Genomic DNA, 20,023 nt, shown 5'->3' with positions numbered 1-20,023 from the left:
TGCTAGTTCCTTTTAGTTATTTGCAGTTATTAGTTGTATATTTTCATCTGTTTGTTCTGAACTTTGACATGCAGTTAATGAAAACTACAGCCAATTGTATTATTATCATGAACTGAAGGTTTAAAGAGTGAATATGAAAGGACTGGCAAGCTTCCAGTAATTAAATCCCTGCAAGCGACAGATATACTACACCTACCCGTTCACTTCCTCCCTCATCTCCATTCAGAGCCCTAACAGTCCTTCCAGGTGAGCTAACGTTTCACCTGTGAATCTGTTGAAGTTATCTTTTGTATCCAGAACTCCTGATATGGCCTCATCTACATTAGTGAGACCGGACATAAATTGGGGGACTGCTTTGTCGAGCACTTCAGTTCCACGTACCAAATGTGGAATTTCTCTGGCCAACCATTTCATTTCTTATCTCCATACTGTTCCGACACGTTGGTCCATGGTTTCTTGTTCTGCCATGACGAGGTCAGTCTCAGCAGCAACACTTCATATTCTGTCTAGGTAGCCACCAACTTGATGGCATGAACATTGATTTCTCCTCCAGTAATTTGTTTATTCTTTTCCTCTCCCCCAATCCTGTTTCTCTATTCCCCACTCTGGCTTCTTACCTCTTCTTCTCTCTGCCTATCATCTCCCTTTGGTGCCCCTCTTTCTTCCCTTTTTCCCATTGTCCAATCTGCTCTCCTATCTCATTCCTTCTCCAATTTTTACCTTTTGCACCCACCTGACTTCACCTATCACCTAGTTTGTCCTCCTTCTCTTCTGACCACCTTTCTACTCTGGCATTTTCCCCTTTCCAGTCTCGAAGAAGGGTCTCAGTCCGAATAATCAACTGTTTATTCTTTTCAAAGGTGGTTCCTGACCTGCTGAGTTCCTCCAGCATTTTGTGTGTGTTGCTCTGATTAAATACAGCATTTAGCCTGAACTGATTTTTTTGTTACTTTAAGAGCATAATACTTGTTTTCAAAAAAATATACTGTATAACACATCTTTGTCCTATTTTCACACCTCTCATTTAGCACAAACCTCCTGAACAGTGCCATGATTATAGATCAGACGCCTCTTACCAGACGATGTTTAGCACAAGCTCTGGCTCAGCAGTTCTTTGGCTGTTTTATTTCCAGAATGTCTTGGTAAGTGGAGCCAATAATATTCTCTGAAGTAGTTCCACCATGTTGATAGTTTTGTAAGGATGCTTCCTGTGCTTTAAATACTTTGTATATAAAAAGTTTATAATCAGCAGACTGGTTTAATACTGGTGTCATCTTGATTCATTTGTTGGCACCATTGTTACCTCTAAGCTGTGCGGGTGCACGGCCATGCAGTAACTGAAATGCTCCTGCGCACACAGACTTTGTTGCCGTGCCACTGGAATAAAGACAGACAAGAAAAGTTTACAAAATGTGGAAGATTTTCTTTGTTGTACTGTACTGTAGTAAATAACATCCAAAGTATGTCATTTTTTTCCTTTCATTCTAGGTATTCATATTATATTGCAAAAACCAAAAGTGCCAGGCAGCGTTCAGGCCATGTAAAAATTTCCTGCTCAGAGCAATGGTTGGTCCATGCAACTGTAAGAAAAAAATTACAGGGACATTGGTTGGCATTCACCTTAGATTAAGAATAGGAATACAACCTCACAGAAGCTTAAATGCTTCTTAATTCAGGGGAGTTGCAAGTGAATAACACTATAAGACATTGAAGCAGAATTTGGCCATTTGTCCCATTGAGGCTGCTTCGGCATTTGATCACGGAGTGGTGGAGACAAAACGTAATTGTTGCCCTAACTACCTACTCAAGTGCATCAAATTACCCTGTTGCATTTTTGAGAAGACCTGGAAATCCTTGAGCAGTATGACAACAGATGAACTCATCATGTCATTTCCATCATACCAATTGGTGGTTGTGTATATCAAGGGCCACACTTGAAAAGTAATTGCATTCTAGGTCATCTTTAAATTGTGAATGGCATTATATATTTTCAAATTCCATCATTAAGTGTTCGGAATAAGGTTAGGATCCACAAGATTTAAAAGTATTATTAGGGAAATGTTCAATATAATATATTGAATTCTAAAATTTTCTAGACAATTTAGTTTGCATTATGACAAATAAACCTCTAATGTCTCATTCAAACTAATTTTTTTGTAATGTTAATCTACAAGTTTATTCAAGAACTACTTGGGTATGTAAACAGTGTTCAAGAAACGTAGAACTCTATCCACTGTTAAGGATGAGAAGAGATAAGTTTTATGAGCAATCAGTATGTATTTCTTATATTCATTTCAATTACTTGCAAAATCATTGAGAAGATTAAAACAAATATTATTGTCACTGTATTGCATGTTTTCATATTTCATTTTAAATCTAGTCTCTCACTTGATAGTTTCATCAAAATCTGTGAATGTTCTCCTTATCCTTCTCACATAAATTGATTTCATCCACCATTACTGGCAGTGAAAGTAGAATCCAAGTGGATTTGGACAGAACTGCAATTAGAGCATGTCAGCAGCAAGGTAGCATAAAGCTTAGCATAATGCTTTACAGTCCCAGCGATTAGGCTTCAATTCCTTTCCCTGTCTATTAGGAGTTGGTATGTTCTCCCCATGACCGTATGGGTTTCCTCTGGGTACTCCGATTTTCTTTCATCTACCAAAGACATACAGATTAGTAAGGGTTAATAAGTTGTGGGCATGCTCTGTTGGTGGCGCAAGCTTGGTGACTCTAACAGGCTGCCACTACCCAGCATATCCAGACTGTTGGTTGTTGATGCAAATGATGCATATCACTCTGTTTTAAGCTCATCCTTAATCTTTAAAATCTTTAAAAGGACTGGCATAATTGGCTCTGAAGCCTTATCTAACTTCTGATGCCTACCTTTGCTTAGTAATATTTAAACATTAGGGTCTCTGTGTAGACAGTTCACAGGCGAACAGTTACGTTCTGTCTCCCGGGGTATGTGTTGAAGTTTCAATGAGCTATATTGTTAATCCCTGCAAGTGCACCATATTCTGTGTTGCAAATTAATCTTTACCATGAATGATCACTTTTTTAAAGTAGCAGACACATCTCTAGGCTGGATATTTTTAAATTGTTGTGATAATAACTCATCTAAATAATCATAAAAAATCTTCCATTTTCTAGAATCTGCAATACTTAGCAAGGACAAGCAACACACACAAAATGCTGGAGGAACTCAGCAGGCTAGGCAGCATCTATGGAAAAGAGTACAGTTGACATTTCGGGCTGAAACCCTTCAGCAGGACTCTTTACTGTAGATGTTACCTGGCCTGCTGAGCTCCTCCAGCATTTTGTGTGTGTTGCTCGAATTTCCAGCATCTGCAAATTGTCTCACTTAGCAAAGATGACATTTTTTTGCATTGTTACCTTTTCAAAGCTATATAGAAAAATAATGTGGCCTCTTCATGTTAATCCTCTCGCAATTTCGAATCGCTGGTAACTTCAGGAATGGTTTCCCTCTAATAACAGAGGTTCAATACCAATTTTAAAATCATGTAAATAATCTTTGAATGGTTATTATGTTTGTTGATGACTTTCTGTGATTAACTCTAATTAAATTTTGGCAATAAATGAAAGAGGAAGAATTTTCCAGAGAGCATATGTCTTAATTAGATCGAATAACCTGGGAAACGTACATTGTTTGAAAAGTGTAAAGGAAATTCAATACTCATTTGGTTAACTGAATGCTGCAAAGACGATTCGTAATGAAGTGAATGTGTTTTATTCTGTATTAAGAATGAAAATGACATGAGGCAATAATTTATAGATTGTACCTGGCTTGTAATTTGTTTGATCTTAGAATCATTTATGAAGTTTCCTGTGTGCTAATTCAAGTCAAGGATTCCACACATCAGCTGTTTATGTCTCTCCATAAATGCAATTTTGTGCTTTTTGCTCTGGATTTCCAGCATCTGCAGAATTTCATGTGTTTAAATACAAATCTTGGCTTCTAAAGCAAGTTATATTTTCATCACACCATCTAGAAGCTACAAGTATCTATAGCTCACATTGTGAATCTAGTTATTTCTAGAGTGTGACTTAATAGCTGTATCTTTAATAGTCTATTTTAACTGAACTTGAAAAATTGCATTTGTGAACACATTTCCTGTGGTGATTTTCCACAAAATCCTGAAGATGCTTAGTTTTTCTTTTTACTCTCAGTTATGAATGAAGAATGAAGTGAAAACAATGATTTTCCTGCCTTGTTTTAAATCCATTCTTTTGAATACCATCCTTTCATCTTTGTCTTTGTAGGTCTGATGAATGGGTGTTGAAAGGAATATCTGGATACATTTATGGCTTATGGATGAAAAAAACATTTGGTGTTAATGAGTACAGACACTGGATTAAAGAGGTAGCACAAACTAAATTTCACTGTTAAACCGTACAAGGTTTATTTTCAGTGAGGCAGTTGACTGGTATGGATGCCCTAAGTGAACTAGAAATAGGATGACATTTTTTAAAGGGGCCTCCAGCAATTAATGTACCTTACAGGAAAGTGGAGGGCATTGTGGGAGGGAAGGGTGAGCTTAGAATAGGCTAAAAGGTCAGCACAAGATTGTGGGCTGAAGGGCCTATACTGTGGTGTACTGTTTTATGTTCTATGAAACAAAATGCAGTTAAATTTATGAGAATAGGTTGAGTGAACTCAGCCTTTTCTCCTTGGAGTGACGAAGGATGAGAGGTGACCTGAGAGGTGTATAAGATGATGAGAGGCATTGATTGTGTGGATAGTCAGAGGCCTTTTCCCAGGGATGAGATGGCTAGCATGAGAGGGCATAGTTTTAAGGTGCTTGGAAGTAGGTACAGAGGAGATGTCAGGGGATAAGTTTTTTATGCAGAGAATGGGGAGTGCATGGAATGGGCTGCCAGCGTTGGTGGTGGAGGCGGATACGATAGGGTCTTTTAAGAGACTCCTGGATAGGTACATGGAGCTTAGAAAACTAGAGGGTTATGGGTAACCCTAGGTAATTTCTTAGGTAAAGACATGTTCGGGTCAGCTTTGTGGGCCGAAGGGGCTGTATTGTGCTGTAGGTTTTCAATGTTTCTTTCATTCTTCTTTAATTCCATCATTTTATTGTTTTCTTTTTGTAGTACCTCAATGTACTTAAGGTACTTAACAGCATGCATGTTGGATGATAAGCTTCTTAGTATATGTAACAATAATAATCCAATTACCAACTATGTTTAGCTGTGAAAGCAAGATGAATTAAGATTTGAGGTGAATGAGAAACCAGAATTAGAATGCAAAAATAATAAATTGTAAGACTGAAGGAAGCTGTAGAAAAAGGAAGGGCTGAGGGCCAGGTCTGTGGAAAGATACGCAAAACGATTATTTTAAAATTGGAATGTTTCTCAGTCGGGAGCTAGAGTGGGTTAGAGGTGGTGAATGGCAATTGGTGTGTTAGAAAGTAGCACCATAGTTTTGGATAGGGAAGTGGAAAATCCATTAAAGGAGCAGTGGTATAATCAGATGTAAAAATGTGGATGAAACTTACTCAGAATCGTTCATTTGATTAATAAAATATGATAAAGTATTTCAATTTTTTAGGAGCTGGACAAAATTGTGGACTACGAATTGAAAACTGGTGGTGTTTTGTTGCATCCAACATTTACTGGAGTGAAAGAGAAAGAAACGTAAGTAATCCTTTATTTGTCATTGACTGATATGAAAAGTCTCAAATAGGCAAGACCTATTCAATATAAGGCCTTTGGTTGCGTGTGTTCATCCTTTGTACTTCATCTACTGTATAATTGATTGTTATGTTCAGGAATCCAACTAAAGATATTGATTGCCATAGCTAGATATTTTTGTAGAGTTTATAACTTATTAGTCAATTTGTTCTGTCTTATCATTTGGTGGTATTTATTATTGATGAAAATGTACAAAACATATTTTATGTTGCTAATTTAATTTTCTTCAGAGCATTTAAACAATCCATTCCCTGGCATCGATTTATTATGCTTTTAAAACTCAGGCACTAAATTAAAACTATAACATTCATTTGATAATGGTGCAGCCATTTGCACCACTGCCTTACAGCACTGGAGATCTAGGTTCAATGATCTTCGGTCTGAAATATTCATACTGTCTTTCCATAGATGCTGCTTCACTCTGCTGAACATTTTCAACATTGTCTTTTTTAAAGTTTTTCAGAACTTGCTGTATTTTTCATCCAGCTATTGTGTTTTTCCCTATATCCATGTGGTTGCAATCTCATTTTTTTATGTATGCAGTGAAATTCCTACCTTTAGTATTTCACACCTCCTAGTATTCTCAGTCAAGTTGAGTTCAAATCTCTCTCATGACAGCCTCTAGTTACTTGATCTCAATTAAGGATGAGGATGACTTCCAGGGAATTGAATTAGCATTAAAAGGGGTCATGGTGGTATTAAACAGAGATGCATTACTCACCATGTAATGCAGAGGCGGGCTCTGTCGTGGGCAAAGTACTGGAGGGTTTAACATCGGTAGCTGAGCGAAGGGCGCTGAGTAGGCTACGGTCAATTATGGATAACTCTGAACATCCTCTACATAGCACCATCCAGAGACAGAGAAGCAGTTTCAGCGACAGGTTACTATCGATGCAATGCTCCTCAGACAGGATGAAGAGGTCAATACTCCCCAATGCCATTAGGCTTTACAATTCTACCGCCAGGACTTAAGAACTTTTTAAAAGCTATTATTAATGCTTTTTGAGATAGTGATTTAGATGCATATCATATTTTTTACTGAGTTAAGTATTGTATGTAATTAGTTTTGCTACAACAAGTGTATGGGACATTGGAAAAAAAGTTGAATTTCCCCATGGGGATGAATAAAGTATCTATCTATCTCTATCTATCTATGTAGTTTTACATAGGAACATGAACCCTTGCCTTCCTGAACCAAACACACAGTATTTGGTTAAAGGCTTAGCCTTGTGTTTGTGCTCCTACAGAAACCAAATTGTTAGTGATCTCATGCTGCATTGATCATTACATAGCGATCCAGTGAGACAGATCTTGCTGGGTGGGCTGGCTGAGCAGCAGGGAACATGGATATTGCTGGGGGCTGTCAATTCCTATACGCTTAGCAAGACCAGTAAGGCAGGCTATAGGGTTCAGGTGATCTGTTAAGTCAGGCATAACCACTGAAGTTTCTATCAGCCGAGGGCACCCCTGAATTTTGCATCTTAGTATGAATAGCCTCATTGTTTGCCCAAGCCTTGTTATTAGACATTAGGCACTTTATAGGTGTTTCACTCCATAATAAAGTAATCATTTCCGTGCTGTAAGCAAGCAAGGTTTGCACCACAGCAGTATGCAGCATAAATGGATGTCTATTTAAGATTCAGGCTTGTTTAATGTCCTTTCTGTACACAAGTGTAAGGAAATAATTGTTAACTTAGATCCGATGCAGCACAAAAAATAAAGTTCACAATAATAATAAAATACACAATAAATGCATAAGATAGTTTATATATATTGTTTGTCCATAAAATGACACAAGGTTGTCCTTTCGGTGACTGACAGGAAAAATAAAACAGAGTAGTGGTGGAGTTAGTGGGTGGAGGTGTTGATCAGCCTTACTGCTTGGGAAAAGTAACTGTTTTTGAGTTGATGGTGCTGGCGTGGATGCTGTGTAGCCTCCTTCCTGATGGGAGTGGGACAAACAGTCCATGAGCCAGGTGTGAGGGATCATTCATGATGTTACTGGCCCTTTTCCAGCACCTTTCTGTATATATGTCCTTGATAATAGGTAGGCTGGTACTGGTGCCATGTAGGACAGTTTTCACTACCCGTTGTAAAGCCTTCCTGTCCGCTGTAGTGTAGTTTCCGTACCAAGCAGTTATGTAGCTTATCAGGTTTCTCAGTACTGCGCTTCTGTAGAACGATGTGAGTAAGGATGTGCAAAATCCAGCTGTCTTCAGCCTCCTCAGAAAGTAGAAGGGTTGGTGAGCTTTCTTGATTGTGCAGAATGTGTTCTGGGACCATGTGAGGTTGTAAACATATGCACTCCCAAGAGTTTGAAACTGCTTGCAGTTTACATTGCTGTGCCACTGATGTAAACGGGGATATGAGTGGTGTTAGTTCTACTGCAGTTGATAACCATCTCCTTTGTAGTGAATGAAATCAGCACTCTGCAGGGAATGTTAAGGGAGTACTTGTTTGATAGAATTTTATTCATCTCCTTTGGTGTGGACCAATTGATGTTTTTAGATGTTTGAAATTTATTTTGTATTTGAAGTGCTACTATATCATGAATAATCAGATTTGAAATTTAAAAGGACAATGAAAGCTGGTCAATGTTTGTTTGCATTAGTTAAATCAGCATTAAATCTTGCCACAGTTTAACCTCAGTTCTTTTGAAATCCTTGCAGCCCAGCACCGCACTTGCATTTTTCAATTCGGCATCCACATACTTTGTCCTGGAATTACTACAAGATGTTTCAGTGCAAAGCTCACCTTGTGATGCGACTCATTGAAAACAGGATTAGCATGGAATTCATGCTTCAGGTTTGTGGGAGAATTAGTTCATTTAGGGGGCATTGTTTCCCAAAGAATGAGCAAATTTATTTTAATTTTTTTCCTTTTCACTTGCCTTCTTCGATTCTCTTCATTTGCATACCAAAAGTATAAGCCTAGACCTCCCTATGATGGCATGGGCTGTTGGTGAGAGTTAGCACAATTGACTCAGGAATTTCAGTGAAGTACAATTCACTGATTCTACTGTTGGCTATTTTTAGGCATCAGTTTGGACGCCTCGGGTGCAAACCGTACATCTTTGGAATGTGGAAGGAAACTAGAGCACCCTGAGGGAATCTATGTGGGAACAGAGAGACTTCTAAACTCCTTACAGACAGCAACAGGAATTGTCGGCACTGTATTAGCGTTACGCTGACCGCTACTGTTTTTTACCCTCTTGTGGCCTGTTTTGTCTGACTCAACTGACAAGTTTAGCCTTCCAAATCTTGGGATTTTTCACAATTGACAATGTATCCACAGAAGTCCATTTACTAGAAATATCAAGACCATTAATTCCAGTACAGCATAATTAAGGAAGATGTGAAGGACTTTTAGTCTTATCAATATTGCTCAGCCATTCATTTATCATCTTTTTAAGCCCATCACCCCTTCTGGGGCATAGGCAACTGACAGCAGCTCGCTTGAGTCTTCTGTCCTGGGCAGTCTTTCAGTTGTTCACGGTGCAGCCCATTGAAGATCCTTCCTCTCCCAGAGATGAGGTCTTTGGAACTTCTGCTGGCATTTCTGTAGTGCTGGTTTTGTACAGAATGGGATTGCTCGCCCTGTGCCCAAGATTCCTCCTTTAGTAGCCACACTTGGGACTGCCCGTGGCAGAGTTCCATTTATTTATACCATAGTGTCATAGAAATGTACAGCACAGAAACAGGCCCTATGGCCTGTCTTGTCCATACCAAAACCATTTCAACTGCCTACTTCCATTGACCTGCACTATGACCATAGCCCTCCAGACCCCTAACATATATGTACCTATCCAAACTTTGCTTAAACACAAATTGAGCTGGTATGCAGCACTTGTGCTGACAGCTCATTCCTCACTGTCATGACCCTTTGGGTGAAGAAGTTTCCCTTCATATTCCCCTTAAACTCTTCACCTTTCACCCTTAACCCATGAGCTCTTGTTGTAGTCCCACCCAACCTCAGTGGAAAAGCCTGCTTGCATTTACCCTATCTGTACCCCTCATAATACCGTATACCTCTATCAAATCTTCTCTGAATCTTCTATGTTCTAAGCTATTCAAAGTCCAAACCTATTCAATCTTTATAACTCAGGCCACTCCAGAACTGCAACATCTTTGTAAATTGTATTTGTACTCTTTCAACCTTATTTACATCTTTCCTGTAGGTAGGTGACCAAAACTGCACACATACTCCAAATGATGCCTCACCAATATCTTATACAACTTCAACATAACATCCCTTTGCACTTCCCTTTGTTGCCCACTTTACCCTTATTTGGAGGAGTTGACAAAGCCACAGAAATTTCAGAAAAATTTGGGCACTATCAACATCCTTTTCCCCCCAGAAAAAGTTAAATTGCACCCTCAGTTACTTAAAACATTGCACTAATGCTCTCCCCTTCACTATTTTGGTTCTTAACTAAACAAAGGGTTTTGCTGCAGAACATTATCCATTTATTTACTGATATTCCATTGAAATAATGTAAGGCTCTGCTTTTAATTCCTTACTGTAGAAACCACTGTTAGAATAAGTGAACTGTGGGCATTCATCAACTATATCTTGTCGCTTCCAAATACTATAAACTTTGTAGTTGCAAAATAGTGAATTGCTGTCCAACAAAGTTTGTTCACCTCTTTAGGTCTTCAACAAACTGTTGAGTTTGGCCAGCACTGCTTCTTCACAGAAGTTCCAATCACATATGTGGAGCCAGATGCTGCTTTCAACGACTGGATTTTTAAAATCAATTTCAAATGTGTCTGGAAAAGATATCCAACCTCTAATAAAGCAATGGGTGTATCCTTTTCAGTTTTTTATTGCTTCTGAAAGTTTGATCCTTCAAAATGATTGATCGGCACGCAGTCATTGATCTTTAATGTTACTCATTCAAATGCAAATCATCCTATTTGTGACAAATTAATCTCAAAATATATGCATGTTTCATGTTTCTTCCCTCAACTTGCAAGAGTTTAGAAGAATGGGGGGGGGGGTATATCATTGAAACCTATCGAATATTGAAAGGCCTAGATAGAGTGGACGTGGTGAGGATGTTTCCTATAGTGGGAGAGATTAGGACCATAGAGTACACCCTCAGAATGGAAGGATGTCCCTTTAGTACATAGATGAGGATGAATTGTTTAGCCAGAGAATAGTGATTCTGTAGAATTGATTACCCCAGATGGCCATGGAGTTCAAGTTATTAGGTATACTTAAAGTGAGGGTTGCTAGGTTCTTGATTAGTAAGGGTGTGAAAGGTTGTGGGGCGAAGGCAGGAGAATGGGGTTGAGAGATATACTGGTTACTTAAAAACAAACCAAAACCACTCAAAACCAGTCTTAGCACAGGGGGTTAGCACTGTATGATGCGCTCTACAATATTGACATTTTAAGTCAAAGAAAGTGCATTTGATCCTTTATGAAGAAACCAGCATAAATTAATAATCTTGTAACGATAAAAAACTAATGAAACTAAAATTAGCGATATTATGAAATAAGCTTGCTAAGCGTATTTAAAAATATTTAAGCACACATAAGTGTTCCAATTAATGTTAAATATTCAACAACAAAAAATCGTACTGTCTGCCTCTGGTTCTACCTAGACTAAATTGACCTAAGACAAAGCGTGAATATGTAACTATACTCTTCGCTTCTACCACACCCAACCAACATGGCAAATTACTCTTAATAAACATACAACACAAAATACAATACAGACAGACAGAAAATAGATACGTGGCTCCTAAAAGAGGGATAATGAATCAAGTGGAGCAGACTCGTAGGGCTGAATAGTCTAATTCTGCTCTTTGTATTATGGTCTAACTTTGTTTTCTTTTCTGAGTCCTGTCCATTCAGAAGTAAGCATTGCAATATTAAACTTGTCTGGGTATTCTTTCCATTTATGGTAACAGGCAGACTTGATTACACTATTCCGTACTTAAAATCTCCTTAATTACATGCTATAGTGACCAGAGTGGTGTAGTGAAGTTTTTCGGCAGCTTTGCATTCAATCGGAAACGGAACATCTTGGAACTGGAACTGAAGCAGGATTACACTTCTTTGGGAACTCAGAAATATGTGGTAAGAGCAGCTAAAGTTCAGCTTTGCGATTTAAAAGATGAGTCTTTAAACCAGGGGTTTCCAGCCTGGGTCCATGGACCCCTTGCTTAATGGTGTTGGTCCATGGCATAAAAAAGGTTGGGAACCCCTGCCTTAAACACAAGGTAATGCAGAGTCCTGCTTGGAATCTAACAGCATAAGTGCTGTATGTTCCCAATGACAACTGTTGGAGTTATGTATCAGTGGTTGTATCAGATTGATCAGCGGTTCTATCAATATTGAGTACAGTGAATTTAACAGGTTAACTCTGGAAATGCAATTTTGTAGCATCTTGAACACTAACCACCCAGCAAACTGCCTCTTTCAAACGCTCCCTTCTGGAAAGTGCTTCTCAGGATATGAAAACTAAAACTTAATCCCATTTTAAAACTTTCTTCCCCCACACAGTTAATCTGATCAATCATTCTAGTTATACCCCCTCCCCACTCTCCTCTATTATCTCAGTCAGTGCACTGTAAAAACTTTAAATCACTTTTTTCATTGCTGTTTACATTGTAACCATGTTGGTATTTTTGAACATTTTATTCCATAGCTGTACATCTAACTGTATTTCTATATAATTCTTTATTTCTGTATAGTTCAATTTTTTTTGTTGCATATTGTGCCAAGGCAATTTCCTAATACATTTAAGTGCATATGATGAATGAAGTTAATCCTTGATTCTTAAGAGGTCAGAGAAATTGTAAAAGAATCCCATTAATTTTATTAACAAACTTTTTGTAAGTATTCTGCCAACCATCCTTAAGTATTCTTTAATCATGCGTATTGCATTAATGGTCTTGTCTAACCTCCTGGTTGTAACTTTGAGTTATTTCATTCTGACCTTGATCAAGGCTACTCCATTGGACAGGTTGACCATGGATGTTGCATCCTAGCTGTCTAGATACACAGGCCAGGACAGTACAATATGGAGAACAAGTTATTAACCATGCAGCAGGCTCCCCCTCCCCAAAGGAAAGGCAGAGACCGATATAGTTTGGAACCATGGCATCGCAGGAGTTGCCAGTCAGAGTTGAACTCAATGTATGACTGCCTTAGGGTCTCCAGCTCCAGATTTTTCCCTCTGGGTTTACTCCTGAAGCCTTCCCCATGAGTGGATTTAGCCGCAAGGCCGTGGAGATTTGGGATCAGTTTTCCTTCTCCGAGGTGAGCTGCCAACACGGCTAACAAGCCCCATCTGCCCAAAGTGACTAGTTTTAAGGGGCTAGTAACCTGCGTTTGCCCCTTCTCCTGTCAGTAGACACAGTTCCACCGGACTTGGTAGCTAAGCCACATGTAAAGGCCAGGAGTTGGACTTGGTAGTCAGAGACTATTTGAGTCACACATCATTGAGATAGTGGGAGCTTGTCCTCACTACCACCTCCGACTATAACAACCTTAAGGAACAACTGCTGACCTTGTGCTCATATCCGAACATAATTATTCTCCCAGTGGCTGCTGTGCCTTCAGCTCCAAAGTGTATAAATTCTGGAATTGCCTCCTGTTGCAACTCCTTTCAATGTACCTCTTTGATCAGTCTGTTGGTTATCTGCCCCGATTTCTCTTTACATGGTTATGCATGTACTTTCTCATTGATAATGCTGCTATGAAGTGACTCTGGGACATATTGCCATATTAAGTGAAAGGCTTGTTGTATTTATATGATATATTCCACAAACATTGTTAACCCTTCTAGGGACCGCTTAAAATTACCGTACAAGAGCTTGATGGGTCGTTTAACCACACTCTACAAATTGAGGAAAACAGCTTAAAGCATGATATTCCTTGCCATTCCAAGAGCAGACGGTAGGTATGAGTGTGTGGGAAGGATAGAATTTATTAAACTTATCAGAAATTATCCCAGTTTTAAAATGTGCACTTTTTAAGATGCAATGTAATTCATCATAATATATTTCGCATGGCTATGGAAATGTCTACAAGGAAATGAGTTAATTCAGGTTTTGCCTAAGATTAAAAATATATGTATCAAAATCAGTGTGGTTTATTCCATAAGATGATTTTGATAAATCTCTATAATAGGTCAGAGATATTAATTCATTGGTTTATGAATTATTTCTGATTTTTTTCCTCTTTGTTACAAATAAAAGAAAGATTGTGGATTAATGGAATCAGAATCAGATTTAATATCAACAACATATGTTATGAAATTTGCTGTTCCTAAAACACTGGGTATGTATCTTTAGGCTCCTTTACCACTTCCTTAATTAGTAGCATGTCCAGGGTGATGAGGGTCCTTAATGATGGATGTCATGTTTTTGAGGTATCGCCCTTTGAAGGTGTCCTCGATGTTGGGGAGGCTGGTGCTCATGATAGAGCTGGCTGAGTTTACAGCTTTCTGTAGCTTTTTCTGATCCTGTGCAGTGATTTCTCCATGCCAGACAGTGATGCAACCAGTTAGAATGCTCACCTGAGTACATCTGTTGAGACTTGCAAGAATCTTTGGTGACATACCAAATATCCTCAAACCCCTCATGAACTATAGTCACTGCTGTACCTTCTTTGTAACTGCATCAATATGTTGGGCCCAGGGTAGATATTCAGAGACGTTGACACCTGACAACTTGAAACTGCTCACCCTTTCCACTGCTGATCTCTCGATTTGTGTGTTCCCTCAACTTGTATTGTATGTGATTGGTTTTGCTACAACAAGTGTATGGGACATTGGAAAAAAAGTTGAATTTCCCCATGGGGATGAATAAAGTATCTATCTATCTATCTATCTATCTCTCCCTGAAGTCCATAATTAATTCCTTGGTGTTACTGATGCTGAACTCAAGGTTGTTGTTACAACATCATTCAACCGGCTGAAATATGTCACTCCTGTACAGCACCTTGTCACTATCTGAAATTCTTCCAACAATCAAAAATTGACACCTCAAATACTTGTATCAAAGAAGATTCTTCACTGTGTATTTAGACATAGGCCAAACTAATTTGCAGGATAAAGTAAACATGTTTAGCAGGCTTACATATAAGAACAAACACATTTCAGCAAAGTAATATTGCCTTTTATTAATTGGAGTATTAATGCAAAATTCAGTTGGTATTTATATTTGGAGAAAAATAATGCAGAGACCTAAATTTAACTCCTCTTGCTCTCCCCGCCCCATTCCCCCCATCTGTTACCATGTTTCTCTACCAAGACCTCCACTCTGTCTCTCACATATGATGTCCCTACAAGATTAGCGGTGTCTGTTCTGTCTCTACAGGACTAGCGCTGTCTGTTCTGCCCTTACAAGTGTGCGGTGTCTCTGTTTGGCTCAGATCAAGTTACAGCAGACCAATCAGATGATGAAACATTGATTACAGACACTATCCACCACCATTTGGCTACATAAATGAAACTTCAATCCTAGTAAGAATTTAAAAGATCAGGTCCAGAGAAATAAAAGGTATCTTTCTCTGTTGGGGTTTTTGAAAGAAAATATTATATTACAGTGAGTTTTCACAGTTCTGTTCATTATTTTTGTTTATTATGTCAGTCATTTCTCTTTCTGTTCAGGAATAAGAAAAAGAAGATTCCGTTGTTGAATGGTGAGGAAGTAGACATGGATCTTTCTGCAATGGAGTAGGTCCTATTTATTGCACTAATTTTTATATGTACCTCTTGGTCTACAAATGCATTTAACATGAAGTTAATATACTTATAATTGAGTGTGGTTTAATGATGTGTTACTGTCTTTGTAGTGCCGATTCCCCGCTGTTGTGGATAAGGATAGACCCTGACATGTCTGTTTTGAGGAAAGTGGAATTTGAGCAGGCTGATTTCATGTGGCAGTACCAGCTTCGCTATGAGAGAGACGTCGTTGCACAAGAAGAATCAATTCTCGCTTTAGAGAAGTTCCCCACTCCAGCCTCTCGACTGGCATTGACAGATATCCTAGAACATGAACAATGCTTTTACAAAGTCCGAATGCATGCCTGCTTCCGGCTTGCAAAGGTGAGCAGTGAAATTTGTAATTATTTGATTGTAGAGTATGATTTATTGAGAAGCCTAGTTCAGTGTGGAACTAAGCCTGGCTGTGAAAGGAGGAGAGTTGGGCATGAGGCTAGTAACCCCATCCTGTGAAAACCCAGTGCTACAGAAATGCCAACAGAGGCTCCGGAGACCTCATTCCTGGGAGAGGAATGTTACACCAAGAAGATGGGGACTTAGAGACAACTGGAAAGTCTGGCCCAGGACAGAGGATTCTGTCGAGTTTCTGTCAGTGGTCTGTGCCCCTCTGGAGGTGAAGGGCTTAGTGAAATGAAATGATAGGTTGTGTGTGCACTAGCTATTTTATATATTTTACTTGATTTAGAGAGAACCTGGAGAAAACCTGAGCATTCCATCGGGAGGACATACAGACTCCTCACAGATGATGTCAGAATTGAACTCCCAACTCTATGGGATTGCTGCTTTGTTTTTCCAGCATTTTGTCAGTGCTACATTAATCCCATTCCCCTGCCTTGTCGTTGGACTGCTATGTCATGGTGTTTTAAGAACTCATCTGAATACTGTGTAAGTATTGTGAGAGTTCCTGCCTCTGTCATCCCCTTATACAGTGATTTCTAAATTTTAACCACCTTTTCAGAGAAAGTTTATTCTTATAATTCCTCTCTGAACCTACCCAGTGGCTTCTTGTCATAGAATGGAATATTGGCTGACTGTCAGGATAGGTTAGTGGTGAATCTGTGGAATTTATTTCCACAGGCAGCTGTGGAGGCCAAGTCTCTGGGTACATTTAAAGTGGAGGTTGATAGGTTCTTGATTGGTCAGTGGATCAAAGGTTATGGGGGAAGACAGGAGAATGAAGTTGAGAGGGATAATAAATCAGCCAGTCATGATGGAATAGTAGAGCAGACTCGTTGGGCTGAATGGCCTAATTCTTTCCCGTGTCTTTTGGTGCAATGCAGAATTATTGCACTCCTGTTAGATAAGCTTGTGTATTTTATGCATGATATCTCTTTAAATGTGAGCAGTACACTAACTTCAACAGTACATAATATCTGCTATTGTTCCTTCAGATTGCAAATGCCATGGTGAACACTTGGACAGGTCCTCCAGCAATGAAGTCGCTCTTCACTCGAATGTTTTGCTGTAAAAGCTGTTCAAATATTGTTAAGACCAACAATTTCATGAACTTCCAGAGCTACTTTTTACAGAAGGTTAAGTTTTTCATAAACATCTCTACTGTGAGCTTTCAGTATTTGAATTAAGTTATTGAAGCTCTTGAAGCACCTCTTGTATGTTCTGTAGCCCACCTTCAGACTAAGGTGCTACAGTGTCTAGTTACACTTCTTTAGTTTTTACTGAAAAGCATTTTATCTTGACAGTTCCCTCAGCAGCATTTTACGTCTGAATAAATTCTGGGAAAAGATCAACACTAATTTTCTTAAAAAACGGTGAAAATGTTTTCACAACTCTGTGACTTGATGTGGCAGTCAGTCATTACACATTCACTACTCCTGTATGATTAGCCTTTAGAAACTATAGAGCAGACAGTATCATGCTTTGTTCCAGTTTTGTTTTCTTCCCCTAAATTTCTAAATGGGAAATTCAAATAAAATTAAGCTGCCAGCTTGACTCCAGTGATTTACACACACAGTGGCCACTTGTGCCATTGAGGGTAAGAATAGGGTGGTTTGGCAGATGAATGCATGGCTGTAGAATTGTTGCAGGGGGCAGGGTTCCAGATTTATAGAACATTTGTATCTCTTCTGGAGAAGGTATAACTGCTACAAAAAGGATTGTTACACCTAAATCTGAGGGGGACCAATGTCCTTGCAGGCAGGTTTGCTAGAGCTCTTGGGGAGGGTTAACACTAATTTGACAGGGGGAAGTGTGAGTTGATTAGAAAGGGACACCAGCAGGGATGATGGCAATACAGCAATGGACGGAGTTTCTGGGAGCAATGTGAAAGGCACAGGATAGATATATTCCAAAGTTTAAAAAGTATTCTGAAGGGAAAATGAAGCATAAATGGTAGACAAGGGAAGTTAACGACAGCGTAAAAGCAAAAGAGAGCACATAATAGAGCAAAAACTGGTGGGAAGTTGAATTGAAATGATTTTATTTCTTACATCCTTCACATACATGAGGAGTAAAAATCTTTACATTGCGTCTCTGTCTAAATGAGCAATGTGTAATCATAGTAATTTATTATAAACAGAACAATCAACGTAACATAGAAATACACTCAAATCAGCGTGTTAATCGGTCTGGTGGAAGAGGCTGTCCCAGAGCCTGTTGGTCCTGGCTTTTATGCTACAGTACCGTTTCCTGCATGGTAGCAGCTGGAATAGATTGTGGTTGGGGTGACTCGGGTCCCCAATGATCCTAAAGGGTGTAAAACCCTTTTTACACACCTGTTTTTGTAAATGTCCTGAATCAAGGGAAGTTCACAACTACAGATGCGCTGGACTGTCTGCACCACCCTCTGCAGAATCCTGCGATTAAGGGAGGTACCGTTCCCATACCAGGTAGTGATGCAGCCAGTCAGGATGCTCTCAATTGTGCCCCTGTAGAAAGTTTTTAGGATTTGGGGCCTCATATCAAACTTCCTCAACTGTCTGAGGTAAAAGAGGTGCTGTTGTGCCTTTTTCACCACACAGCTGGTGTGCACAGACCACGTGAGGTCCTCGGTGATGTGGACACCGAGGAACTTAAGTTGTTTACCCTCTCAACCCCAGATCCATTGATGTCAATAGGGGTTAGCCCGTCTCCATTCCTCCTGTAATCTACAACTAGCTCCTTTGTTTGATTGGGAAGATTTTAAAAATCAACAGAAGACAATAAAATAAAGCCTTAAAGAGATAAATCCTGAAATATGAAGGTAAGCTCACCAATAATATAAAAGACGATACGAAAAGTTTTTTAGATATATCAAGGGTAAAAAAGATGACAGTGCACACCACTGTAATAACGTGTGGTTATTTGAATTACGTGTTTTTCCTGTCAGTTTGAACCAGTTTGGCCATTCTCCTCTGACCTCTCTCATTAACAAGGTGTTTTCACCCACAGAACTGCCACTCACTGGATGCTTCTGTTTCTCACACAGTTCTCTGTAAAACTGTTGTGTGTGAAAATCCCAGGATAACAGCAGTTTCTGAGAAATTCAAACCACACTGTCTGGCGCCAACAATCATTCCCTGGTCAATCACTTAGATCACATTTCTTCCCCATTCTGAAGATTGTTCTGAACAATAACTTGACCATGTCTGCATGCTTTTGTGCCTTGAATTGCTGCCACATGATTGACTGATTAGCTGTTAACATTAATTAACGTGTAGGTGGTTCACGTTCAAAGTCATGGTTTGCGTTTAAGTTCTGCTGTAGAAATTGAGAACAGGATCCACACTGATACTAAAGTATGTACTGATATTAAATTGTTAAATATTTTGAAGGATATGCTTTTTTCTACATTTGATTAACATTAATACTTTATGTATAACTACCAGATAGCTGTTTCAGGTTAATATGTCCTTCTGTGCAATTTTCAACTTTGTTTGACTCCTTCAGTGTAATCCATTCTTGCTTCAAACCAGCTGCCATTATCTGAGTACGTTGATTAGTCCCTCAATGTTAAGAAAATATTTATTTTGTGAAACAGCTTGGAATAGGCTCTTGTAGCCCTTTGAGGCATGCCACCCCGCAACCCCGACAAACCCGATTAACCTTAAATTAATCCCAGGGCAATTTGCTATGACCTCTTAACCTTCCCAGTACATCTTTGGACTGTGGGAGGAAACCGATGTGTCCAGAGAAAACGCACGCAATCTACAGGGAGGATATACAGAGACTCTTTACAGAACAGCACTGGAATTAAGCTCCAAATTCCAGAATGCCCTGAGCTGTAATAATGTAAGCGCTAACCACTATGCTACCATGGCACCCTTGTTATATATACACTCGTCCAATCATTGAAAATTCATAACTCAAGCAGCATATTACTTTGGAAAGCAGATATTGTCAGGTTATAGAAGACTGTATCTCTGCAAGTACATTAATGCATTTTGTCTTTTTCACAGACAATGCCTGTTGCAATGGCGTTACTAAGAGATATCCATAACCAGTGTCCTAAGGAAGTGCTGGCCTTTATTTTGGACTTAATAAAATATAATGACAACAGGAAGAACAAGGTAATGCATCATCCGAATTTTCTTTTAGATCTTTAAAACCTCTGGCATTCTAC

The 20,023-nt window shown here is 39.1% G+C and overlaps 1 protein-coding gene across 3 annotated transcripts in view; it reads left to right on the top strand.

Annotated features, from left to right (window-relative positions):
• taf2 (TAF2 RNA polymerase II, TATA box binding protein (TBP)-associated factor) overlaps window positions 1-20,023 on the top strand; it is a 110,822-nt gene that overhangs the window by 33,344 nt on the left and 57,455 nt on the right. For all 3 annotated transcript variants that reach the window (XM_073028318.1, XM_073028229.1, XM_073028401.1), the window contains exons 8-18: window positions 1,029-1,142; window positions 4,285-4,384; window positions 5,582-5,667; window positions 8,394-8,529; window positions 10,376-10,530; window positions 11,696-11,810; window positions 13,525-13,634; window positions 15,352-15,417; window positions 15,537-15,789; window positions 16,857-16,997; window positions 19,860-19,970. In XM_073028318.1, coding sequence (XP_072884419.1) covers window positions 1,029-1,142; window positions 4,285-4,384; window positions 5,582-5,667; window positions 8,394-8,529; window positions 10,376-10,530; window positions 11,696-11,810; window positions 13,525-13,634; window positions 15,352-15,417; window positions 15,537-15,789; window positions 16,857-16,997; window positions 19,860-19,970 — 1,387 coding nt within the window. The remainder of the gene's footprint in view (window positions 1-1,028; window positions 1,143-4,284; window positions 4,385-5,581; window positions 5,668-8,393; window positions 8,530-10,375; window positions 10,531-11,695; window positions 11,811-13,524; window positions 13,635-15,351; window positions 15,418-15,536; window positions 15,790-16,856; window positions 16,998-19,859; window positions 19,971-20,023) is intronic.

The sequence above is a fragment of the Hemitrygon akajei genome, chromosome 1, assembly GCF_048418815.1.
Source record: "Hemitrygon akajei chromosome 1, sHemAka1.3, whole genome shotgun sequence".
NCBI classification, from domain to species: Eukaryota; Metazoa; Chordata; class Chondrichthyes; order Myliobatiformes; family Dasyatidae; genus Hemitrygon; species Hemitrygon akajei.
The sequence above is the reverse complement of the archived record's forward strand: the minus strand, read 5'-3'. Positions and strand labels throughout refer to the sequence as shown.